This window comes from Medicago sativa, chromosome 5 (assembly GCF_051527215.1).
Source record: "Medicago sativa cultivar Bolivia chromosome 5, Bolivia_mono, whole genome shotgun sequence".
Classification (NCBI taxonomy): Eukaryota; Viridiplantae; Streptophyta; class Magnoliopsida; order Fabales; family Fabaceae; genus Medicago; species Medicago sativa.
Genome location: NC_140753.1, coordinates 66,698,277 through 66,725,587, shown reverse-complemented (window position 1 = coordinate 66,725,587; position 27,311 = coordinate 66,698,277). Strand labels below are relative to the sequence as shown.

Genomic DNA, 27,311 nt, shown 5'->3' with positions numbered 1-27,311 from the left:
CACCAACCTAAATGCTGAGCTTGTGCGTGCAATGCTCTTCCTGAAAACCCCCTCACTGATATCTTTCCATATGAGACTATTGTCCGGGGTCACACCATTAAATTTGATAGGGCAGCCATCAACAAATACCTTGGCAATCCCTTTGAACTACCCCATGACCATGAGTATGATGAATACCACACTAAGAGGAACTTGGGGCATTTTAAGGTTGATGAAACTCATGAAGAAATCAAACGATTTCTTTTGCTTGAGGGTTTCAACTATGACAAGAGTGAGGCCGGGAGAGAGCATCGCTGCCAATACAAATTCATGACTAACCCAGCCAAAATCATCCAGAAATTTATCCTCTATAATGTCATGCCTAGTAGCCACATGTCTGATTGTGTTGTGGAAGTCTGCCCCCTCATTTACTATATCCTTAATGGCAAACCAGTGGACATAGCTCGAACCATTGCGTGGGAGTTGAGGAAAGTCGCTTTACAAGGGAAGGGTGAGCCAGCAGCCCGCCTATTCTTCCCCGGTCTCATCATGGGACTCATTAAGGATACCGGTATGAAGCTTCCTTCTGCCGTTCATGAGAAAATTCGCAACCCCATCAATGATATTTTCATCACTCGTTTCATCATGGGTGAATCTAAGAAAGATAAAGGTAAGGGTAAGCAAGCTTCATCTTCTCAGGCATCTCCTCCACAGGAAGAACCCATGCCATTCCAACCCACTGCTGCCTTTGATTTTGCTAGCTACGTTCAGTGGCAACATCAAAGCAATATGCACACTTGGAATATGCTGACAGCTCAAAACCGTGCAAACACCTACTTCCAACAATCTCAGTATGTCATGCAGCAGCAAGTAGGCTACCCACAGGAGGTGATGGATCAGTTCATGACACCGCAGGCTTTTCAGAACTATGTTAATTGGCCTGAGGGCATGCCAGGTCCATATGGAGGGGTTGGAGACTTTGCAGGGCATGAGAATGCAACCATGGGAGAAGATGTAGGTGGTGATGAGGATGATGATAGAGATGATCCAGCAAATGTACCGAGTGCTACATCTTCTCACGATGGCTCGGATGATGATATGCAATCTTAAGGAGGAGGAAAAGTCTTGAAAGCCAGTTCTTCATAGAGTGATTCTATCAAGCTTTCATTAATTTCTTGCTATCTTCCTTATATTTCATTTGCTTTCTCTTTTGATACTTTTTGAACAATGTTACTTCTTTTGTGTTTTGATTTGGCACTAATGACTCAGTTTATTTTTGTATTAGTATAATCGTATTGTGTTATGTTGTATTGTGTTTCGTTGGCACAATTAATTTAATTAGTATTGTGATGTTCTTATTTATCTTAGTATTGTTTATTTTCGTATTATGATTAGTTAAATTCATGTTTAGCATATATTTTTTGTATGATCAAGTACCCTTGTGGTTTTAATAGCCAAAGCTTAAATTTCAATTCTCAGATGATTGATATTGATTCATAGTTACGATTAAAAGCGCAAAGCCAAGGTACAAGTTTCCAGTTTTTCTAGGTTTTTACTCGAATATGGAACGAGCACTTTGTACAAATTTCATTTCATTTAGTTCTTTACAATAATTTATTTGTTTGTGAACCACGTAGTACTAGCCTAAAGTGAGGAAACCTCAACTGTTTGTACATATGCAAGGAGACCGGTATTCATTGTTTAACTCAGTTGTTTTATGTTAAATCCAATAATTGTTTTTAATTGTGTGAAGGCATGGAAGTGATCAAGGCACATTTTTTTGTTATTGAGTGAAACTTACTTGACCACAAATAGCCTACCTTGTGAGAAGAGCGAGTATTTTCTAACCCACTTGAGCCAAATGAATCGGAGTCATCAATTATGAACTGTCAATTCATAAGCACAATGCTTGATGAAGTTGCCTTTAATGTTTTCAAAATTCAGTTCATTCTTGACGCACTTTAGGACTCTGATATGTTTTTAATTGTTGAACCCTAAAATTTCAATGTTATTTGTCCCTTTTGCCTTAGAGTAGAGGAACATTCAATTAGGGTATTTGTTGATTCAAGTTGGGGAGAGAAGGTAGATGTAAATCTTATGTCAAGTACTATGGTGTAATTTTATCTTTGATCAAGACAACATGTTGTTGTAAATACAAAAGAAAAGAAAAACAATGTGTACATGAAAAGAAAAAGAGAAAAAGAAAGAAAAATCCAAAAAGAAAATAAGTTGTCAAGATCAAAGTGCTTCATGTTTAAGCACCAAGGGTTTGTAATGATTGGTAGGAAAGGTTGTGAAATTTAATGGTTGATACAAGGAATGTTCCTGATTGTTAGGCTTTTTTATTTCAATTGCCCCACATATGACATTTCTTTTGTAGCCCGGCCAAGTTATAACCTTCAAAGACCTTTTGATCCATGTTCTTTATGCCTTTTGAAATGATATTTGGATGGACACATAACTTGATTGGAATGTTAACTTGATTTCCGGATGTGTGTTCATAACCCTCATTTGTTTGTTTTCAATTGTTTATCTACTTTTAAAGAAGTGTGTTAGGTGTGGTTCGTGAATATATGTATTATTGTTTTGAACTATTTGGCATGAGCTTTGTACATAGGACTCATCTCATATTAGTCGTAGAATTCTAAATTAGTTGGAAACTTAGCCTTGCACGCACATTCATTTTGAATCATTATCTGAGAAAGTTTTCAAAACCTTTTGTACTTGTGTCTTGTTCTATTAACTTGTTTGATTTTCAATCTTTTGTTTGAGGACAAACAAAGAGTTAAGTTGGGGACAGTTTGATAAGTGCTAGGAAGTGATATTTTCATGTTATATTTTAAGCACTTTTGTTACTTGTTTTGCAAGAAATTTAAGGAAAAGCCGAGATAAAAGTGATAATTGCCTTATTACGCTTTAATTGCTTTACTTTACCCAATTGTGCAGGATTTAACCTCAAGACACTAAGCAAGCATGAAAAAGCCAAGAAAAGTGCAAAAGGCCGCAAGCACTACACTGCTCGCGAGGCGAGCACAGCAGCTCGCAGTGGCGAGCTTCAATTGAAGCCACAAAGCCGTGAGCACCCCCTTGCTCGCGAGGCGAGCAGAGCTACTCGCCGTTGCGAGTAAGGGCGGTTTGACCCTCCCAGGGTGACGTGGCAGAAGCTTAATGGGGAAGGAAACAGTACTCGCCATGGCGAGTAAGGCTGCTCGCGAGGCGAGCTCAAGCATAGTGGGAATTCTATAAATAGCCCACTTGCTATTCTTTGTAAATATCTAGGAAATATCTAGGGTTTCTATTTTCTTCTTAGTTTTTCACCTTTAGATATTTTTAGAGAGAAAATAGGGTAGTTCTTCATAGAGTGATTTTGGTTTTGGAAGTTGGATCTTTATTTCTTTGTTGAGACATCACAAGTGTAATGAATCCTTCCTTTTCAATCCATCCTTGCAAGGCTTCCATGATGATGTGTAGCTAAACACTCTTTGTTAGGATGAGAGGTACTTGATCTTGCTAAACATGTAATCCTTTTGATCTTGCAATATATGATTCTAGCAATTTATATTCAATATTGTTGTTATTCTTGTGTTAATGCTTTCAATAAGATTCAAGATGATTTGGACACAAACTCTTGAATCTAGAGCTAGAGTAGCAATATATCTTAGGTTAACTTACTTGACATCTTTGTTAATCTTGTGATAATCACCATAATCAAGAGTTTAATGTTTTCGGATGCTTAATCAGGCTGGACACGGTCGATTACGTTATCCGATCGACTTTGTTATCGTTTAAGGGATTTGGACACGAATGTTTAAACGATAACTTAGAAATAATTATATCACTTTGGACACGAAGGGTAGTTTAGAATTGATTGTGATAATGTTGTTTACAAAGCTAGAATTCGTATGGATCATTAGGTTACGTGTGACGCTTGGTTAAGGAACGCTGCTCCTAACAAGTTTCAATCCTTATTTATCTCAACTTTTATTTTTTGCAATTAGTTTAGTTAGTTACATTTCAATTCAAACAAACAAGTACTCTTAATACTTGGAATGATAGTCGATGTTAAACTGTCATTGATAACGCACTAATCCCTGTGGAGACGATACAAATACTTATCTTGTTTTTGATGCAAAATTACTACACCAGAGACAGAAGAAGAAATAGCTAACCAGCTACAAGAATTACAAACTCTAATGGCCACTTTAGACATTAGTGAAAAAGGTAAAAATATTGAAGAACTAGAAGATGAAAATAAATTCATCTACGATTTCGATTCAGATAGTTCATTTGATAGTTTCGAAGAAAACCCACAAGTAGGACTTGTTAAAGCTGATGACGCAGAATCATCAGAACAAGGACGTAAAAGAGGACGCCGTGATGGTAAAGAAGAATTTATTGACCAACAAATTATCCAAGAAAGGATAAATGAACGAAAATATGCAAATATACCATCAAAATATATCCCAATATTAAACCGTCATAAAGATCTAGATGTCTTAGACTTAGATTGCAGCGCAGACGCAGCAAAAGAATTAAGAACATGGTACCATAATAATATGGTAACCATTCAAACAGATCCACAATTAAAAGCTTTTGGATCAAAAGATATCTTTAATTACCTCAAAACTAAAACTACAGGAAGTGTTTGGAATTTTCTTTCAGAAGATCTGAACCCAGATTTACCTGAAAAGAATTCAGATGTAACTACATATGTGTTGGAGAACTAAGAAAGAAGTTTCTTGGATTCGATTCTGATGATGGACAAAGTGATCTTGAAGCAACTAACATTCATAAAATCTTTAATTTAAGAATTTGTGATATGTGCCAAATAGAACCATTTATTTGTGAATTTCGAAAATATTACTATTCAATACACAAAAACAAAAGAACTGAATATAACCTTCTTGGATTATTTTACAATAAACTTCCACCAACAGTAGGTGTAAAAGTAGAAGAAATTTTTCAAGGAAAACTTGAAAATATTATGGGAATGGAAAATACCCTAGGAGCTAGAATAACTACATTAAGACAATGGGTGTCTGAACAATGCATAAATAAAATTGCTAAAAGAGAAGCAAAATTAAACCTCTGTTGTGACAAACTACAAGATAAAGTAGGCAACTATGGTTGTAAAAAATCTGGAAGAAGAAAAAGAAAGGTCTTTAGAAAGATTGACCGATCAGAATATAGAAGGAAAAAGAAATTTCCTAAGAAATTTAACAAACAAAAATATTTTAGGAGAAAGAAAAAATATCCTAAAAAGAATTCATGTCCTAAAGGCAAGAAAACATGTACATGTTGGTTATGCCATGAAGAAGGACATTATGCAAACGAATGTCCCAAGAAGAAAGAATCTAAAAAAGAAACCTTAAAACTAATTTGGCATGTAGGTTTCGAACCAATAGAATCAGACATAGACTCTGATGAAAGTAGTATTTTTGAATATACCACTGAAGAAGAATTTGAAGAATGAGTAGGAAAATCCTAAAGGATGGGAATCCTAATTCAACATTTATTCAAGTTATCCTGAATAAAAAGAAAATCATGGGTTATATTGATACTGGTGCAACCCTATGTTTTGGAAGAAAATCTATATCCAAAGAATGGATTGCATTAAAAAAACCAAAAGAAATAATAATTGCTGATAAAACAAAACATAAAATATGGTTTATTTTAAAAAATACTTTCATAAAAATTGAGAATAAATATTTTTATATAAGATCAATTTATGAACATGATTCTGGAATAGATTTAATAATAGGAAATAACTTTTTAAAGTTATATAATCCTTTTGTTCAAGAACTTGACACCATAACATTAAAATGGTTTAATGTAAATAATCCAGAAGAAAGTGAATTTGTTACGACAAACATTATAACAAAAAATGAAATTTTAAGAGCAATAAAAGAAAACCTCAATATACTTAGATGTATATAGGATAAAAGAAAGTTTTATTTAACAACTGAACGAAATCTAGAACATCATCTAGACCAAGTTTGTTCTGAAAACCCATTAGATTCTATAGTAAATAAAATACAAGATTTAATTGTTATAAAACTTAAAGATCCTAAAAAGGAAGTCAAGGTCCTATATAAAATCCCTTACTCAGCTGAAGATAAGGAAGAATTTAAAAAAGAAATAGCAGAGTTATTAGAAAAAGGTCTGATAAGTGCTTCTATTAGTCCACATTCAGCGCCAGCTTTTTATGTCAGAAAACACAATGAGATAAAAAGAGGAAAAGCTCGAATGGTAATCAATTATAAAAAACTTAATGAGACAACCATTGTAACACCTCGTTTTCCCAACTTGAAAATTTCATTTAAAATCAGAGTATTTAATTCATAAACGGAATGTCACATACTAATTTTAAGTCATAAAATAGATATTAATAAATATCCTTCCAGGTTCAACATCATAAAAGTATGGAAATACGCAGCGGAAATAGTTCAACATGAACAAAGTCTTGGCACGCAGGCCTTATCAGAAAATCTCATAATTTGATTCAATACTTATTCGTAAAAAAGTTCATAAAGACACGTAAGGAATAGATAAGAAAGCAAGCCCCATCCCGTTACGTATCAGAGCACCTAGACACAAGTGAGGAGTCCTCTCACGAACACTTCTAATCTTTAATACCTGCACATTACCCACGGTCGAGGCAACATATACGCAGAAGGGGTGAGATTTCACAGTCAACAAATTAAGCATATAATTCATCAAAATGCATTTAACAACGTAAGACATCTCTAACATATTAAACATTTATCACTTAGCATCTTAACAAATCATAATTAATTATTATCATCATATATCATCATTAGTTCGTAAACAAATATCATTCTTAATTCATAAGCAAAATCACCTTTAAATCATAACCAAGTATCATCATGTATTTAACAACTCAAGACATCATAACATCAGCATTAATATTCATTTAGTATCATATTATTATCATCATCAATCATAAACAACATCATCATCAAACATCATCATCAAAACATAATCAAACATCATCATCAAAACATAAACAACTATCATCATCAAAACATAATCAAAACATAAACAACTATCATCATCAAACATCATCATCAAAACATAAACAACTATCATCATCAAAACATAATCAAAGCATAAACAACCATCATCATCAAATCGTTAGATCCTCATTAAATATAAGTTACGACAACTCTGCAATGCAACAACAACTTCAACAACAACTTAGACAACTTCGCAACAACTTAGACAAATTCGCAACAACTTAGACAACTTCAACATCAACTTAGACAATTTCAACAACAACTTAGACAACTTCGCAACAACTTAGACAACTTCAACATGCATGTGGTACCACCAGGGCATTAAGCCCCCTTCGCTAAGGTCACATTTGGACCTGTCGGGCATTAAGCCCCCATCGCTAAGGTCATATAGGACCTGTCGGGCATTAAGCCCCCATCGCTAAGGTCATAAAGGACCTGTCAGGCATTAAGCCCCCATCGCTAACTATGCAACAACACAACTCTAAATGCAACAACTTGGACAACAACGTGAACATCTTATGCAATTCCATTAAAATGGACAACTTCTTAAATCATGACAACTTAGACCGACTTATACATCTTCGCTAAAACTCAACAGCAACATGATAACTCAGGAATATCATAATAATGAACATCAATCAATAGGCAACAACATCATAAACATCGCACATAAGTCACATAATAATCATATAGCATTAACACACTAATCGTCTCATTAATCATCATAATTCAATAGTAATAGTAACATAGCAGCACATAATCAGCATCATAAAATAGCAATATCATTCAATGAGAAACAGCATTATAAACATCTTTATAAATCATATATTATTATCATTCATCATCTTCTATTAACATAAAATCATCTTAACTTAAGCTCTCTGGATACTTTATAATCTCATGAACAACTTTCATCCCTACCCCAAGGTCATTTCAAGACTACGTGTGCGAAAGGATCGCAAGGAAGCTAATCAAGGCAACTAAACATCACTTACTCGCAAGGTGGGTTACATTATGGCAAGGAACTACTCCTATAACCCTTAATTAAATCCCTCTCATTAAGCTTATTGATTTGGGGTCTTACTCTACATCTCAGGAACCCTTTAGAGGCATAAAAATGGGTCAAATATAGTTTAAGTCAACACTGCATCGTGGCACGTTGAGGTACCATCGTGGCACGTTTGGACAGCCTAAAAATGGTTTCGGTTCTGGAAAAATCGTGGCACGTTGGGCTTCCATCGTGGCACGTTCATAGTTCGACAGACAACTTCAGATTTTCTACCTTTCACGTTTTCGGCCGTAAAACTCAAACCGTTGATCCGTTTTCGATGCCGTTTTCGCCTACGCGCTCCAGACACTAAGCTCTATCATATTCTACAGAAAAATTCAAGTTTAAACCACTCAAAAAAAATCGTTTTCCAAAACCTCACAACCCTAATTCTTAAACTCACCGACATCTCATCTAATCACATAGTTTTAGCTTCAAAATTACTTCTGATAATCATTATGGGGATTATCTAAGGTCTAATTATAGTCTCTTCATCAATCTAACAACCTTTCATCAATTAATCCTCAAACTCCCTCAAACCCTAATTCATCAATTCTCACAAAACTCAACCTAATCATGCTAAATCCATCTTTCAGAATCATACTCTTAATAATATTGAAAGTTAGTCTCACCCTTACCTGGTTATAGATGAAAATCGATGGCCTCCCTCTTGTTCTCCTCTTTTCTGACTTTTCTCCCTTTTTCTCCAAAAACGTACGTTCTGCCTAAAAAACTTTTCTCAACCTAACTCCTTCTATTTATAATACTTGTATTACTCTTCTCACCACTAAACTTACTCACCTCACAACACAGCCCCACTTGTTAGTAATTTATTTTATTTTTCATATCTTATTTTATTTAATAATAAAATAAGTCACCCAACGTAACAACTTCACAAAATCATATACTCCTCATAATCTTATTTATTTCTAAATTAAATATATCTCTCACAAATAACAAATATATTCACATAAATACATTACATAAATATCACGGCACATAAACCATATAAAATCACATAAATGTTCTCACCACATAAAATCATACGAAATCATATAATATTCACATCTCATCACATAATTCATATAAATATATATAAATATATTTCTAGGCTCAATAAATAAACCAATAAATCAAGTAACAAGGAATAAATCAAGTAATTAAAAAGTGGGCGTTACAACCATAAGTGACTCTTATAAGTTGCCAAGAAAAGATTACATTTTTGAAAAAATAAGAGGATGTAATTGGTTTTCATCTCTAGATGCAAAATCTGGATACTGACAGTTAAGGTTATCAGAAGAAACAAAACCATTAACAGTTTTCAGTTGTCCAGAAGGACATTTTGAATGGAATGTTTTGCCATTTGGTTTAAAACAAGCACCATCAATATATCAAAGGTTTATGGACAATACTCTTAAAGGTCTTGATCATATTTGCTTTGTATATATCGATGATATTTTAATTTTTACTAAAGGAAGTAAAGAACAACATGTTAAAGATGTTATGACTGTTTTAAACAGAATAAAAGATAAAGGAATTGTTCTATCTAGAAAAAAGTCAGTACTTTTGAAACAAGAAATCGAATTCCTTGGTCTTATTATAAGAGAAGGAGGAAAACTTGATTTGTCATCGCATGTTCAAGAAAAGATTTTACTTTTTCCTGATCAATTAGCGGATAGAAAACAAATCCAAAGATTTTTGGGATGTTTAAATTATATTGCTAATGAGGGATTTCTCCAAGATTTAGCAAATGATAGGAAAATTTTACAGAAGAAGATATCTGAAAAAGTGTCATGGTCATGGACACAAAAAGATACTGAGGCTGTAAAGTCTTTAAAAGAAAAACTAAAAGTTTTACCACAACTATACAACCCAACAGAAAATGATTTTTTGGTTGTAAATGTTGATGCAAATCAGTTTATTTGGGCAGGAGTTATGAGAGCTCTACCTAATGGTAAACAAAAACTGGGATTAAATCTCAGTGGATATGTTGAGGATGAAACCCCACAACAATTCTATACCATTGTGGGTGCAACCCCACAGTTAAAATCAGATATCCCTAATGGGCGATCAGATATAACATCAGTTTCAACTGATACAAAACTTGATTATTCAAGTAATAATATCCGAATTAAGGATAAAGAACTTGTTCTATGCAAGTATGTTTCAGGTTCTTTCAAAGATGCTGAAACAAGATATCATATTAATGAGAAAGAAACTCTTTCTTGTTTAAAAGTTTTAGAAAAATGGAGAATGGATTTAATTCCATCAAGATTTTTATTAAGAACTGATTCAACTTATGATAGCGGATTTTGGCGCTACAATTTAAAAGTTGATCATAAACAAGGAAGACTTGTTAGATGGCAAATGCGCATCCAACAATTCTATCCTTATATCCAACTAATAAAATCAGAAAACAATTGTTTTGCAGATACATTGACAAGAGAATGAGCAAGCACTGAAAGTTCTCCAAAACAGCTTAAAGCAAAAGGATGAACAGATTGAAATCCATAGCCAAAAGCTGAAACAACTCTCTTCAGAAAGGGGGGAGATGATTAAAATGATCGAAAGTTTAACTAAGATCATAAATGTTGAAACTCCAACAAAAGAAGATCCAACAAAAAAGACTTTGAATGAACAACAAAGTTTTTCATCAACATCTTCAGCAGGCTCTATGCCAGAAGAAGATACAAAAAAGTCATGGGCTGACAAGGCCGAACAAGAAGATGAAGAGCCAAAAAATGGTTCAGACCAACCAAGCGATGTTGTCGATCCACAACTAGCAAAGAAGGTGTATGTCATCTTTGATGGTTCAATGAAAGGCATCTACAGCAATTGGGCAATTGCAAGCCTCCACATCAATGGCAAAAATGTCAGACACAAAGCTTATCCAACTATGGAAGAGGCAAAAGAAGCTTACAAGGCTTCCTATAAAGAAATAACCATTGCTAAAGAAATTGGTCAACCATCAAAAATGGAGTCAAAGAAAAAGATCTCGGTAAGATCCATAATAAGTCTCCAAAAAGAAAAAAATAAGCCAAAAACCCTTGACGACTTCATGGGAAAATGGAGATGGCTAGCAAACTTTAAAGAAGAGCTAGCACTTGAATGTTTTTACCCTGTCAACACCACATATGGGGTAAAAGCTAATACAGTTCCAGGAATATCCAAGGAGTTGCTCAAAGAATTCTATGACTATGCAATGCTCAAGACCGTGTATCTTGAAGAAGGAGAAGGTCGTATATTCCAAGAATTGGTTGATCTTCCAAAAGAGATTGGCGATACAGCAAAAAGATTTAATGATTTCCTTGCTAAAGGAAGAGAAATATATCTCCAATTAGAACAAACATATCCATGGTTTTTTGAAGAAAATAATTTTATGGCTGTAAGACCAAGAACAATCATCAAAATAGGAATTTCAAATAAAACTTATCTACCTCCAAATTCAGAAAGTATTGGATGGACAGTAGATTCGTTCATTTATCAAATGAAACGTTTTTATGATAACCTTATTAGATATGGTTCTACCATCATTAATTATAAGGTCCTCTACACTACAGAAACCTGCCTTATGGTCTGTGATTCGAAGAAGAAGGTTTCAGAGGAACACCTTAAACAAACACTTCATTATGAAGAACTATTCTCAAGATTTGAGAATGCTCTTTACCAAATTCCAGATGAAGTACAACAGGAGTGTTGCCAATACTTCTCAAAATACAAAGGGCACATGTGTAAATGGTGTGCAAAGAAGAAAGTGTCGGCAGAAGAAGACAAAATACCGACAATTAAAGATAAGGCAAAAGAAAAAGCCTAAACACGTGTCATGTAGATGACCGTAGGAACAAAATTGTAATAATGGAACCTTATCATCTGAGTCAGATGGGGTCCATTTAGATGAAAAATCTTATCACCTTATGTGATAATGCTCTTACTTTTTCCTTTGCGTGTTTTGCTTATTTTTCTTTTTAGCTGGCAAGATAGAGACATGTGACCAACTTGTGAGTCTCATCTGCCTATAAATAAGAGCCTTGATGCTCACTTGTAAATTACAACTAAAATCAATGAAATAAGTACCATTTAGTTTATGAGAAACATTGTTGGGAAAGGATTTCGCAGGATTTGAGGTTGTCATTACCAAATCGAAAGATTTTTAAAGTTTTCAATATCAATAATCGAAAGATTATTTCAAAATCCAGAAGGTCGAAAGATCAGAATCATCAAAATTCTAGCCAAGAGTCAGGTATAATTCTATATTTACAATTTTTTAGTATCTTGCAATGGAATTTAGCATGATAAAAGAAAATTCATCTGGTTTTATGGCAGATGTATTAATAGATCATATAGAAAAGGTAGATTTTACCTTAAAACCAGAAGAAAACTTCAAACAAAAAAGTATTTTTTCTTTAATAAAAGAAAAACTATCTAGAGAAAACATTTTAAAATATGGAATGATGGTATGAGAAATTCCAGTACCAATTGAATCAACAGATGGATCTGTTGTAATATCTATGATTGATGAGGAACAAATAAACTAAAGACTAAAACACTTATCGTTAGAAAAAAGACAGAAGATAGGATATATTCATATATCAACTATCCAAATAATCATAAAAAGCACTTTTATGAAAGGAATAAACTCAGAACTAGAACTTCTTATAGAAGATGCTAGGTTGAATAAAAAGCATTCACTAATAACCAAAGGTGAAGGAAATCTAAAAGGTGGAAAAATAAAATTCGACATAAATTTACAGATAGGCTTAAGCCTAAATGATATAGATCTGAACAGATCTTTAGTAATTCATTATAAACTTAAAGATCAAGATCTTATGAGACCAGGAAATCATCTTTTTAGTATAAGTTATAAGATGAATTATGCACTAAGTAACTCTCACTATAGTGTAGAATTTAGTGGAAAAGAAAAGATACAAATAGATGAACTATTTGCACCATTAGTAAAACTAGAATCACCGATTCTAAAACCACTAAAAAAATCAAGGTCTATTATGACAATAGAAAGAACACCTTTCTTAGAGCAATAGGAAAGTACTAGTGAACCAAGGTTCTTACCACCGAGAACTTCATTAGATAGTAAAAAGTCTGATAAAACTTTATCAGAGATTAAAACTGAACTTCTAAAAATCAATAAAAAACTATAATGCCTGGAATAACAATAAAAGGCGAGTTAACCTTATTTAAAATAAAACTAAAAATTTTTGTAGACAAAATAGAAAGAAATTTTCAAAGAATAGAAATGAAAAATACTCTTTGGGGAGTCCGTGACTTAATAATTCTACATATTTCATATGTGGAAGAAATGATAGAAGAGTTAGAAGAAACAAAAAATATTTCTGTCCAACAAAGAGAAAGAGCAGAAACCTTACTATGGCCAGCTCAAAAATTAATTCACTTAGAAAATCTTTTGAAAAAGATTGAAGAAAATTCCCCTAATAACTCCATGATTAACCAATAATGCCCAGATTAACTCTTAAAACAGAGGTAGAACTCTTTAAAAAGATATTAGAAAATATAATTTTTGAAATAAACTTTTATAATGAAAGAATTGTATTAAAACAAATTCTTTTTCATGCTCAAGATTTAGTAAATTATCATATAGAATATATTGATGACTTACTAAAAGAAATAGAAGGTTTAGAAAATCTTACAACTATACAACGAGAAAGAGCTAAAACACTCTTAAAACCATTTCAAGGTCTAAATAAAATCGAACAAATGTTAGATCAAGTTCGAGGAAATTCCGCTGGCGATTCTGCCCCAACCTGGTATCAGAGCCAGTAATACAATCCTAAGGGATGAAAACAAAAATAAAAAAGAAAATAAAAATATCTTTTTTCCTAAAGCTAAAGCTTTTTAAAATCGCTTTTCCAAACAACCGATTTAAAAAGACATCCACGTGGCATCCAATTAATAGAATACATAAGCAACGTCAGTTAACCTTTTAACCGACTTAAAAACCCACAAACATGATTTGTCAAAAATCAATTGGCTGTGCCCAAGAAACAGGTGTTAAGCCTGTGCCTATGCAAGTGTTTCTCAAAAGACATAAATCAAGTAGGATGGAATCTTCACTAATCTTGCATGTAGGCTACGTAACAACCTTTTATTTTATTTTTTAGGTGTCTTCTTCTTAGAAGCTAGACAGTGCATAATATATGCATTGATTCGAATTCGGATATCTCACTTATTTACTTTGAAAAAAGGTGAATTTATAGACATTAGGCTACTCGACCAAAATAAAAAGGTGAATGAAGTACCGTAGGTTTTGATTTTAGTGTAAGTGGTTAGACTCTGATATACAAACGGATCTAGAAACTTGTCAGTAAAGGGGTTGGAACAATCCGAAGGGATTAGAGTTTATTTATTGATTATACTTTCATTTTAATTTACTAATAAATTTATAATTTTTTGCATATACTTTTTCTTTTCAATAAATTTTATATTGTCGTGGAACCATTTATACTATTGCGGAGCTGCGGAGGCAAAGGGTGGAGTGTTTATGGGCAAGGGTGGCATTGGAGAAGATGACTATTTGCATGGGAGGATGAACAATTGACTCATTGTATTTCTTTGTTAGCTAACATTTTTTGCAGAAGAGTTGTGTTAACCGGTGCCCCCGGGGCATTCGTTAAGGTATCTAAAAAAGGAAAAATTAAATAAGAAAAGACACTTTTTTGACTTTTGAACCTTGATTACACAATTTTCAATGCAATAGTTTCTACATTTGTTTCCTTAACCAGTACCTCGGGGGCACCGGTTAACATTTTCCTTTGCAGAACAATATTGTAGGTAAATGAATTTGGTTTCATAATTCTGATGATGGCTATACAGTTAAAGGTGCTTATAATTACTCTTTTGGTCCCTTAACTTATTTTTTGGTTTCGTTTTGGTCCCTTAACTATTAAAAGTTTCGTTTTGCTCCCTTAACTTACTTTTTTGGTTTCGTGTTTTGGTCCCTTAACTATTAAAAGTTTCGTTTTGGTCCCTTAACTTATTTTTTGGTTTCGTTTTGGTCCCTTAACTCTTCCTCCGTCAACCACTTTGGTCCTTTACATTAGGATGAATGTATTAGAGTTAAGGGACCAAAACGAAACCAAAAAATAAGTTAAGGGACTAAAACGAAACCAAAAAAATAAGTTAAGGGACCAAAACGAAACTTTTAATAGTTAAGGGACCAAAAGAAAACCCAAAAATAAGTTAAGGGACCGAAACGAAACTTTTAATAGTTAAGAGACCAAAACGAATCCAAAAAATAAATTAAGGGACCAAAAGAGTAATTAAGCCTCGGATTTACATCCAAGTTGAGCATTCCAATATTGATATTTTCTCAGACTTAATTTAGAACAAAGTTGTCCCACTATAAGTATCTTAGCCTGCATGGAGAATTTTTGGCACATTATAAAGACCAAGAAAAATAATTTTTGGCACATTATAAATAGTAATCTTTGGTTTTTTAAACGTGTGAGACGGTGTCAATATAATTTATAAATCTATCAAACCTTTTAATGCATCTATAGTGTCTCTTTTTTTAATAATAGAGTAATGCTAACAACACTCTTTTTTTTACGCACCTTCCAACACTCACTCTTTTATTGGCCTACATCACGTGGGTCTCACATATTGGAAATGGGTTTCAATTAAAATGATGAGTCATATATTGATTTCATTCAATAAAAGAATTAGTGTCGAAGAGAGTGTTGAAATAAGAGTGTCCATAACATTCTTCTAAATAATTTTATAAAGAAATTTAATCAAGGCTTAATTACTCTTTTGGTCCCTTAACTTATTTTTTGGTTTCGTTTTGGTCCCTTAACTATTAAAAGTTTTGTTTTGGTCCCTTAACTTAGTTTTTGGTTTAGTTTTGGTCCCTTAACTATTAAAAGTTTCGTTTTGGTCCCTTAACTTATTTTTTGGTTTCGTTTTGGTCCCTTAACTCTTCCTCCGTCAACCACTTTGGTCCTTTATGTTAGGATGAATGTATTAGAGTTAAGGGACCAAAACGAAACCAAAAAATAAGTTAAGGGACCAAAACGAAACTTTTAATAGTTAAGGGACCAAAAGAAAACCCAAAAATAAGTTAAGGGACCGAAACGAAACTTTTAATAGTTAAGAGACCAAAACGAAACCAAAAAATAAATTAAGGGACCAAAAAAGTAATTAAGCCAATGAGAAACACATACAAAGACATATCGTTTTATATAATTTTGGACAAGAATTTGTTCCGAGAAATGTAAATCTAAGACGTAATATTTGAGATGTTAATAATAGTGAATTATTTTGGATTGAAATTTGTGAACCTATTAAGTTTGAAGTTTGTGGACCATATTGCTGCTTTCATTTTGTTTTGGTGAACAAATAACACTCTAACTAATTAAGAACACTAGAGATCAAAAGGGGGATATGTTAATGGAAAATCAGCCCAAACAGATAAAGATAAAAGGAACACAAGAATGCGAAACCATGTATTTATCTTCATGTGACAAAGTCGTGTGAAGAAAATTTGTGTAACAAAGAATGTAAAGAGTACATTGATTTGAAACTTCATGTTCCAATTAGGCTATGAGTTTGAAAAGGGGGAATATTCTTACGGTCGTTGTCTTTTGCATTTTTAACTGGAGCGTTACATGCATGTCACTCTGACACTAGAATGCGTTTGATATGCTAAAAAATAAGGACGGACAGTACATGACAACTCAAGTTGCATTGTGTTTGATTTTGTAAAACTATTTTTAGGATAAGACAATTTGGAGACAAGAGACAAATGGGAATGTCGGGTGTATGTTGGGGAACTGGCGTTTAGCCAGATTGAATTTCCATTTCAGGGTAAGACAATTGTTGTAGTTGGAATGTGCATTCCAACTACAACAATTATCATACCTTTGAATAGAGCAAATTCAAACTTGCTGATAGAGCCAAACCGCAAGCGCACGGCCTATCGAAGTAATAGTAGTAAGTAGAGTATCGTTCCGCTAGGGAGTTGGTCAATTTAATTAACTTTTAATGAATGATTAGAGGAGAGAAAGTTGATTAGAAAGGGTTTGATTGCTGAAGGTAAAAACAATAATAATAATGGGGCCTTAGGATCATTGGTTCATCTTAATAACTAATCCTTCACTAGACAAAACCTAAACATCTAATTTCATGATTTACACACTAATTTCTAAAGACCGGTTTCCCTTAGCCCCTCACCTTTCCGATGAAAGTCCGGTGAGAGTTTACTTCTAGCAACCAAGCCTATTTCACTGACATGATTACTAGAAGATGCATAGAGGATTGAAACTACTCTTTGTCTCAATAGTTGCAAAGACTATTTCACTGTTTTGCAACTATTGTCTAGATTCACTTGTTCCAACATCAAAGCTCCGCTCTCGCTTTATGAATTGATGTTTGGGATGATGGATTAACGATTATCAAACCCTCCGCTTTCGCTTCCACAGTTTGATAATTGTTAATCCACGTTAAGACGGTGAATCTAGATTAGAAATTAGGGTTACATAGAAATTAGGGTTTAGACATGTTTTGTTTAGGATTGAGTCATTAGACTCCCCAATAATCCTAAGACTAAGAAGTCTACTCACTCATGTTCATCGTAGACATGGAGGAAGAAGAGAGAAATACGGTAAAATAAATTGCAAAGAAAGTAAAAGAGAAATAAAAGACTTTTATTAAAATTGCAATTGAAATAAACAAAGTAAAGGATTATTGTTTATGGTGGAGAGCTACTCTATTTATAGCTTTACATCTGACTTAGAAACTAAGCAACTAGAAGGATAAAACGGTAAAGCTGCAACAGGGTAACTTGGGCTTGAAGAAAAGCAGCAAAAGAGTATCCTGGGGACGGGCACGGCCGTGCCACATGTTGGCACGGGCCGTGCCAAGCTTCTGAGTTTGGGGGAACTTATTTTTGTCCCGTATCTTCGTATTCTTGCGCTGTATTTGCTCCAGTCCTCTTTCTTTTGCTCCAAGGCACCTTCCACCATATATTTATTCCTAAAATAAAATAAAAGACAATTTGAAGTAAAATATTCTAAACTAAAATAAAATGCAATAAAATCGAATCAAATCTAAAATAAAACTAAACTAAATAAGGCAATAAATAATACTATCTATAACTCATCACTTGCCAAACAGCAGGACTCCAACATTCGACCGACATTACCATTGTTCCATTCAAAAGATTAAATTCTTGTTAGGTTTGGTTTAAATAACGGTATTCAAGTGTCAAAAGAATGAGGTCCATTCCTTGACACTTCAATACCTTCATCTAAAAAAATCAAAATTTAAACAAACCCTAAATCTAAAAAAATTCTCTAAAACTCAAAACTACAACATAAACATGCAAACATCTAAACATTTAAGCAACACAAGTCATTTTCATGTAAACATTGTATGATTTCTTGCCAAAAAAACCAAAATTTAAACAAACCCTAAATCTAAAAATTTCTAATTTAAGAGAAAATATATAACATATAAACATAAAAGGTTAATGGTGTTTGATTATGAAAACTTACTTGTTATTGGAGTGTTGTTTGATTTGAACTTGAAGGAATTTTGGTTTTGGGTGATTTGAGAGAGGTTTTTGAGATTTTAGATGAAAAATGAGAAAATGAGGTGTTCTGCCTTGTTTAAGACAAGCGTGAGTTAACTAACGATGCGGTAGTTAACTCATGCAGCGTTAGTTAAGTAATGCAGTGTTTAACACTTGCGTTAGTTAACTAATGCAAGAACATTTTTGGCATGGCTGCAGGGCGCGAGCGAAAAGTGCAGGGGGAATAGCTTAATTCTTGTTCAAATTTGGGCTTACATCCCAAAAACTTAGAAGCCCGCCAAAAACAGAAAATAGGTCCAATTGATTAAAGCCCATTTACGTGCTTATTATCTGCTAGGGTTTCTTATCTTCCCTATAAATCGTTGCAACCTTGTCTTTTTCATCTTTCAGCGGCCATCAACTAGGTTTACGACAAAGCAAAACACCGTTCAAGATGAGAGCCAAGGTAAACTATTTCACTGCTTTACTCATCTTACACATGAATTATAATCACTTATTCTGATTTTATCTTAATTTTGGTGTCTGATTTGAACTCTATTGTTTGCTTTTATCAGTGGAAGAAGAAGCGTATGAGGAGATTGAAGAGGAAGCGCCGAAAGATGAGACAGAGATCTAAGTAGTGAGCTTTGGATAATCGATCGTAGTTTGTTTCTTGTTGTTCTTTCGTATGTTTTTGTTGTCAAATGAATCCTATTAATAATTTTGTTGGATATTTTTCATGTTTTGATACATTATGGGTTTTACATCTTAATCTCATTAGTTTTGGTTTAAGCAATTATTTTATTTCTTTGTGTGCCTTAGAATCTCGTTATATTCGGTTTTATTATCGTCTAGTAACTACTTTGATAATTTTTTTGGGAGTAGAGATTCACATTTCATTTTCTTAAATTATAGCGATGCAGTCTAGCAGAAATTGGGAAAATTTATAATTTATACTACTGTACACTTCATGGGTATTGAATATTACAATTTAGCTTAACTTAACCAGAGCGCTATTTTCTGTTATGATAGAGTGACAGTATACTGAAATTTAAACAAACTGCTTATGTTTTGTGATATTTTACTCGGTGTATGTTTATTTTCACTTTAAAGGGGCCAAGATTGATTCTAGAAATGTAGAATTGATTACGACATTATGGTTTCTTTTTAGTAGTTTTGATTTGCATCCAGAACTGATGTTATTTCTGGAAATTGTAACTTCTGAGCTTAGAATGATTTTAAACTCAAATTTGTTCAACTCTTTTACATAAATGTGTTTAAACATAAATTGCTTTGTTTTCGACTCTTAATTATGCATAACCAATTCACTCAAAATCAGTTTTGTCAATATAGAACCAACCATAGACTTATTACTGCAATGCAGCTGAACTTTATCATACTTCTGTATTTGCAACATGGAAAATTGCATCAGTAGACTGCTGCATTACCGTTTTCAATGTGTTGTTTTTGCACTTTTGCTTTTTCTTTTCTAGCATTTTGGATTTTGAGCTGAACTTTGTGTTTATTACTGGGCTGTTTAGTGGGATTGGAGCATAAGCTCCTTAGTTTACTGTAAACAACCGTATGTGTCGAAGGGATTGATACAAATCATTTAGAAGATATATGCATAGATTTCTGTCAGTGGTGTAGACAAGAAATTGTATATTATATAATCTAGAGATTAATTTGCGATGATTTATAAAGATACTGCGTCTTGGTCTATTTTAGATTGTCTAAAATATTCTGACTCTGTTTTAGAATATTAGAAAAAAAATTGAATGTGTATTTTGGTTATCTGGTGGACTTGTGTAAATGATACTGAAATTAAAACTATTTAGCAAGTAAAGATTATCAGTTTATCGAAGTTTTTGTGTTTATATTCAAAATTGGATTGAACATATATATTAGATGAGTGGAAGATATCCACCTGTAAAGTTTAGAATAGATGAATTACAATGATATATATTAGATGAGTGGAAGATATCCACCTGTAAAGTTTAGAATCCCTGTTTGATAATGCATTTGATATGATTACTTAGTTACATTCAAGGTTATTTTCCTAGAAATATTTGTTGAATTGTTGTATATTGAAACATACAAACCTTAGCAACTTAAATGTTACTCCGTATGAGTTTCTGTCTGCAATTGCACCACGCAACAGCACACTTGAAAGCTTTTAGATCTTATAGAAAGAATGAATTTTGTCTCTTGGATCCATTCAAATGAATCTGTAACATGTGCGATGCATTCCTACAAAGAGAAATGCTAGCAACACTCTCTTTTGAACACTCTCTTTATTACTCACTCTCTTATTGGTTTAAATCATTGTGGGTCTACACTTTGAAAATTGAACCTCCACAAAGTGGTGGGACATACATTGATTTCATCCAATAAACGAGTGAGTGTTAGAGAGAGTGTTGAAAAGTGAGTGTTCCTAGCATTCCTCTTCCTACAAATCCCATTTCCTCCATTTGTGAAACTAATTTAGGGGCTCTTATCTTTGTGTTGCGTGAGTGCTACAATATGATATCACATTGCTTTTGAGTAATGTTTTCATTTTACTCCAATGTTACTGAAAGTGAAAACAAGTCAAATGCCCCCCCAAAATCAATCCATGTGATGTGGCAATGAGATGGATGCAAGCTGACGTTGCCATGTAAAGAGTTAAACAGTCATGTCATCTCCTGTAATGTTATGACTAAAAAGTCAAAACACCAAGTAAATTGGGGGCATTCACTCCAAAAATTATAATCAGCCTCAATTTGATCAAATTGAGATCAAATAACTTCAATTCGTTCTAATTAAATAGCTATATTTGCTTATATAAGCAGTTTTATATAAGCAATATCTTCTTTAAACTTTAGAAATCATGATCGTCAGTTCGACATGTAGCATAATATAACGGGTGGTATAAAATAAATAAAACGAGTTCTCATGTTTAAAAGCTCTTTCACCGGTCAGATACATAGGATATGCATTCATATTAGGATGAATGTTTTATACGATCACACCATTGTGAGTTACTCATAGTGTACCACTGCACCGTACATTTTGAACATTACAGATTTTGTATTATATGCGCATGTTCCGACATCTCATATTTATTTTGCCATATGCTAGGATCAAAACTATGTTTTCTCATTAAAGTATAGAGATCGTGATTTTCTGCAAACAATTTTTGAAGCTCGTAAGCATGTTTGAGCCTTCTAGGATCAAAACTAACTGTTTTCTCATTAAAGTAGAGACATCATGATTTCCTACAAACAATTTTTCAAGCACGTTAGCATGTTTGAGCCTTCCTGCCAACTTAATATGTTTCCATATACACTAGCTAGGGATCGATTCAAGGACCACTTGTGTCGCACTATGTTGGAAAAAAACATTTAATTTATAATAACAGTAGAATTGATAGAATCACGTTGTGCCATCATGATTTTTGTAGATACTATAGTGTGAGGTTACATCTAAATCAGAGTGAACCCAAACATATACTCAATCAAATCTTACATGATGTCATTTTCTTGTAGATGCTTATATAAAATCAAACTAGACTCTTGAAAGGTGCCCAAATTAGCATCTCGATGAATATGATGACTACGAACTCTCCCATTCCTCTAGCCATATTCCCTAGTTACAACCTCGTAATCAACATTGAGCTACATTTGTCTAAGCTTTAATAATTCTATATACACCGACAATATATACAAATTAAATCCTTTGTTATTTTACTTCTAAATATCTGTGCAAATATCTACATGATAAGAAATTATTTAACCTGTTTTTTTCCATTAATAGTAGAGGCTATAAACATGACATCCACATACAAATTGGAAATGCAAAATTCATATTTCACATTCTGCTTATTTAACTTATCATTACTCAGTTTCACATTGCACTAAATCAAAACATGGAATCGTTTTTGCGCTATATAATCAACTTTTGAACAAAATTAAAACATGCCGTAAAGAGGAAGAAAATTTACAAGACAGTATTAATAAGAAACCATAAAGAAAATTAAATTAAATGTCATATAGAACTCCAAAAATATATAAAACTAAAAACTAAAAACTTGTCATGTTATAACGAAAAAAGAAAGAAGGAAAAGGAAAAAAAAATTGAAATTTTTTCACTTTCTAAGTGTTGAATCAGGAGCAAACCCACCACCAAGGCGCATGTTATCAACATAATTCCTAACTTCCTCTGCTATCATGCGCTGAAGAACCGACCTCAATTTCTCATTTTTCAGTAACTTCAAATCATCATTACTATCTTCAAAATCTTCAATTTCTTTTTCTTTTTCTTTTTCTTTTCTCTCTTCTTCTTCTTTCAGAAAACCAGGTGGAAACAAACTTAACGACGTCCTAACCACGTTAACACCTTTATTCCCTGCGTCATCATCTTCCGTTACCGTTTCTTCACCGTCACGTGACCCACGTGACCCGCTATTATTCTCAACCATAACACAAGGACGTTTATAACGTGTGCCGAGACTCAACAAATCCTTATAATAATCACCGTCGTAACTTTCATTCACACGTTTTCCGGTTATCACACCGGTGGGAATCACCGGCACCGCCGTTGGAACCCTTTGAACAACCGTTGCAACCGGTGGAACCGTTGTAACCGGTGAAACCGCTGCAAGAGCCGCCGTGCGACGACGGCGGAGAGTTGAATTCCAGTGATTTTTTATCGCGTTGTCTGTTCTACCTGGAAGAAGACGAGAAATCGTCGCCCATTTGTTTCCATGAAGTGCATGTGCTTCAATGATGATGTTATCCTCCGCCGGTGTAAAAGGAAGGTGTTGAACGGTTGGACTCAGCTGATTACACCACCGCAGACGGCAAGACTTCCCAGAACGACCGGGGATTCCGTTGCTTATCACAGACCAGTTTCTTGCACCGTTTTCCTTTACCAGTTTCACCAATGTTTCATCTTCAGTTTTACTCCATGAACCCTTCACTTTATCACCGTTTTCATCACCACCATTTGAATTGGAATTTTCACTGATCATCTTTTCTTCTACCTGTTTGTGAAAATACCAAAGAGAAAGAAAACAGAAAATATTTGAGTTTATGAAATGATAATGATGATGATTATGGTTTAATAATAAAAAGAAAATAACGAATAAAGAAACAGAAAAACTGTAATTGAAAGATATGAATTGGAATTAAGTAATTAACCTTAAAACTGTTTTTGTTGTGTGTGTGTATGTAACTACTTCCAACGTGTTTTGTTTCTGTTCTTCAACTTCTTCTTCTACGCATTCTTTTTCTGAATCTTGAATCTTCGGTTACTAATTTTTGTTTTTTCTGTTTATAACTATGGGGAAAAAATGATAGAAGTTGGGTGTTTTTTCGTTTGGAGTAGTTAGGTAGAAGGTTATGGGTGGGTTATAGTTATATATATTGTTTAATATTAGGGTTTATGAAATTGGATTTGGAAGAAGTGGGTGATTAATAATAGTGGAAGTTGTAACTTCCACACACCTTTATCTAACTGACTCAAATAACGTTTTTTCCTATAAACTCTTAACTAAGATGGATGGATAATTTTTGACTAGTTCGGTTTGTTAAATTTAATTATCATTATCGTCTTAATTAATAATTATCATGATTTGAAAGTTTGTAGGTGGCAGTTAGGATGGAGTGATCATTTTTTCTGGATGGCATGAAATATGAATATAATTTTGACTTTTATAATTTAATTAATTTTTGAAAATGAAAATTATTAAATATTTATGATTTATAAATTATAACCCCTCAAAACAAAAATTATGATTTTTGATGGAGCCAGAGAGGCTAACTAACTGATGAGAAGTCAAAATGAAGAGGAAGTTGTAACTGATGTCGGTTACTAAAGTGTGGTGAAATATAGTTAGAAGGTTTTGGATGAGTGAGGAAAGAAAGGAGTTTTGTAACTGTAAGTTGTTATTGCGGTTAGACATGCATAACATATGGTACTTATTCCTTAATTAAGGAGTTTTTTAGTTTTAATTAACTAAATAACTAGATTTATTCACAAGCAATGCCCCAGTATTAATCCAACTAATTTTTTTGGTTTTTTGGCGATTAAAAATGTTAGATGAAGGAAGCTTTTCACGTGATAAACTCAAAATAAGTCACAAATCTTATACCAAGAGCTTATGATATCGATATACGTAAGAAGTTGTTAGAAATCTTGTCAAAAGAAATGAATTCGATAGAAACATATTGTTATACCTCCCTCAATTTTACCATTTTAATTGATCATCGTAGAAGTATTCAATATTGGGAAATTCTTGTTTACCCATCAATAAAAGATGGGTAACACCACTCATGCTGAGTTGGTCCAATCACAACCATATATTTGTATAACATTAAAAATAAAAAAACAAATAAATAACTTTGATGGTGTTAACTCAGCATGTGTTGTGTTACCCATCTTTTATTGATGGGTAAGGAAGTTGTCACCTTATTTCATATTAAAAAAAATAGGCTTAAATATGTGATTCGTCCCTGCAAATAGGGGTCGCTTAAAATTTCGTCCTTGCAATCGCTAATCCTTTTTTTTTACCCCTGCAAAGTTTAATCAGTTAAAAATTCGTCCTTTGACCCAGTTAATCACCGCCACGTCAGCAATTTACCAAAAATGGCATGGGAATTGACGAAAATACCCCTGGCTTATTTTTTTCCTTAAAAAAAATTTTCAATTTTTTTTTTAAATTAAAAAAAATCTGAAAAAATAATTAAAAATTTCGGACAAAAAAATGTTAAAATTAAAACTGAAATTTTTCGGAGAAAAAATTGTAAAAAAAAATTCGGGAAAAATCAGGAAAAAAAATTTTTTGAAGGAAAAAAAAAATAAACCAGGGGTATTTTCGTCAATTCCCATGCCATTTTTGGTAAATTGCTGACGTGGCAGTGATTAATTGGGTCAAAGGACGAATTTTTAACTGATTAAACTTTGCAGGGGCAAAAAAAAAGGATTATCGATTGCAGGGACGAAATTTTAAGCGACCCCTATTTACAGGGACGAATAACGTATTTAAGCCAAAAAAATATATGAAAGATAAGACACGCTAAAAAAGCCATGTGTTTGACGACACATTTATTACACTGACAATATATATAAATTATACCCTTTAAAAAAGAGTATATACATTGTGAATAATTTAAATCTAGACTTGTTAAATATTTTTTAAATTGTATTTTGTGGGTTCATCATAACCATCACAGTAGGTTTAGTTAGCTTGTTTAGACAAGTTAAACATTAGACAAGGCTGTATTGTCCTACCGTCATTTCAAAAAACATGTGTTTGTCTCATTTACGTGTGGTATTTTATGTTAAACTAATTATATTTAATTTGCTTAAGTTGGTAGCGGGATATAGTTGGAGACGAAAGTTAGAAAAAAAATTATATTTTATTTTATATGACTGAATCAAGTACTTTTTTTCGGTGCAAGACCAAATCAATTAGTTTAACCTTATATGATTTTGAATATTTATTATCAGCCAAAATGTGTTTAAAGATTGGGAAATACGTTCTTTAATGTTCGAGAGTAAGCCTAAGCAAGTTCAAAGTGCTTATTGTCAACAACCATGGGCCATTCGGGTATTTGATTTGATACGAGTTAGATGTAGAAACAGGTACAACAAACTCAACAGAACCTAACTAAAAACTAAAAGGTAGTTAGTTAATTAGTTGGAATTGTAACAAACTACGATTCTATAGTTGTTGAATAATAATGATGTTAAGCATTGGTGCATAAAACAGAAAAGGGAGGTTGAGGACGAAGGTTAAAATATAGTGATGACAATAGTAAAGGAGCAAATAGTCATTTCCTGTGCTGCCAACAATTTTATTAGTGGTTACTAACCGCCAAGCTATAGAAATTAATTAAAGATAAAGATAGCAAGCTTTACTCCCAAATGAGACAAGACAGGTGAAGAACTTGGTAGCCTAAGCCAATTAAGAATGCAAGGAAACAAAAGGATTTCAGCATTGTTAACTTTACTCACAAAGAATAACTCTTATCAGCCTCACAATTGTCACAAAGGTAGCCTATGGTTTGTGTATAAGGAGAAGCATTCCCTTATATTTCTAATTTAGCGAGGAATAAAAATGGGTGTTGTAAATGCATGTTTGAATTTCCAGTGGGTTTAACAAAATTATGGTATCATCGTGATTTTGTTAAAACTCTAGTATTATAATCTTTGTTAGTGGTGGTATCGCGAAGATGCGCCACTTAATATCACAAGTCATTTGGTTTGCTACAGTTCGAGAAATTTGGAAAGAAAGAAATAACAGGCTTTTTAACGACAAAGAATGCTCGGTAATTCAGGTGGTGGATAAGATTAAGGCCCTCGCCTTTAGGTGGTTGAAGGCGAAATTTGTTACACTCCCCTTCAATTACCATGGTTGGTGGTTTAGCTCGTTCACTATGCTGGAAATAGGCTAGCAATTATTTCTTTTCTTGTTTTTTACTTGTACAGTTCCATCATGTAAATATTGTTTCGACTTTGTTGTCTTACTTCAGTACACCTTGTGCTAGGAAAGACACTTTGATTTGGTAATATATTCCATTTAGCCTCTTCAAAAAAAACACTTTTTAAAATCACAATGACTTTCCCTAATTTTACCAAAGTCAAACCAATCCAAACATCCAGTGAAGAGTGAAAAATCCATTTGAGTGGTTTGGATCGGATGATGTATCTATTTTCTAGA

General features: G+C 33.2%; 1 protein-coding gene and 1 long non-coding RNA gene across 2 annotated transcripts; one reads left to right on the top strand and one right to left on the bottom strand.

Moving 5' to 3' along the window:
- Positions 1 to 19,016: 19,016 nt before the first annotated feature.
- Positions 19,017 to 19,403, top strand: LOC146924183 (uncharacterized). The gene is made up of 2 exons (XR_015010059.1): positions 19,017 to 19,073; positions 19,183 to 19,403. It is a non-coding gene; the product is annotated as an uncharacterized LOC146924183 (long non-coding RNA).
- A 3,100-nt stretch (positions 19,404 to 22,503) lies between these two features.
- On the bottom strand, positions 22,504 to 24,144 carry LOC146924182 (uncharacterized). Its single transcript, XM_085709204.1, has 2 exons — positions 23,788 to 24,144; positions 22,504 to 23,630 (listed from the first exon to the last, which is right to left on the bottom strand). The coding sequence occupies exon 2, from the start codon at positions 23,616 to 23,618 to the stop codon at positions 22,734 to 22,736; it is 885 nt and encodes a 294-aa protein (XP_085565330.1). The 5' UTR covers positions 23,619 to 23,630; positions 23,788 to 24,144; the 3' UTR covers positions 22,504 to 22,733.
- Positions 24,145 to 27,311: the final 3,167 nt, after the last annotated feature.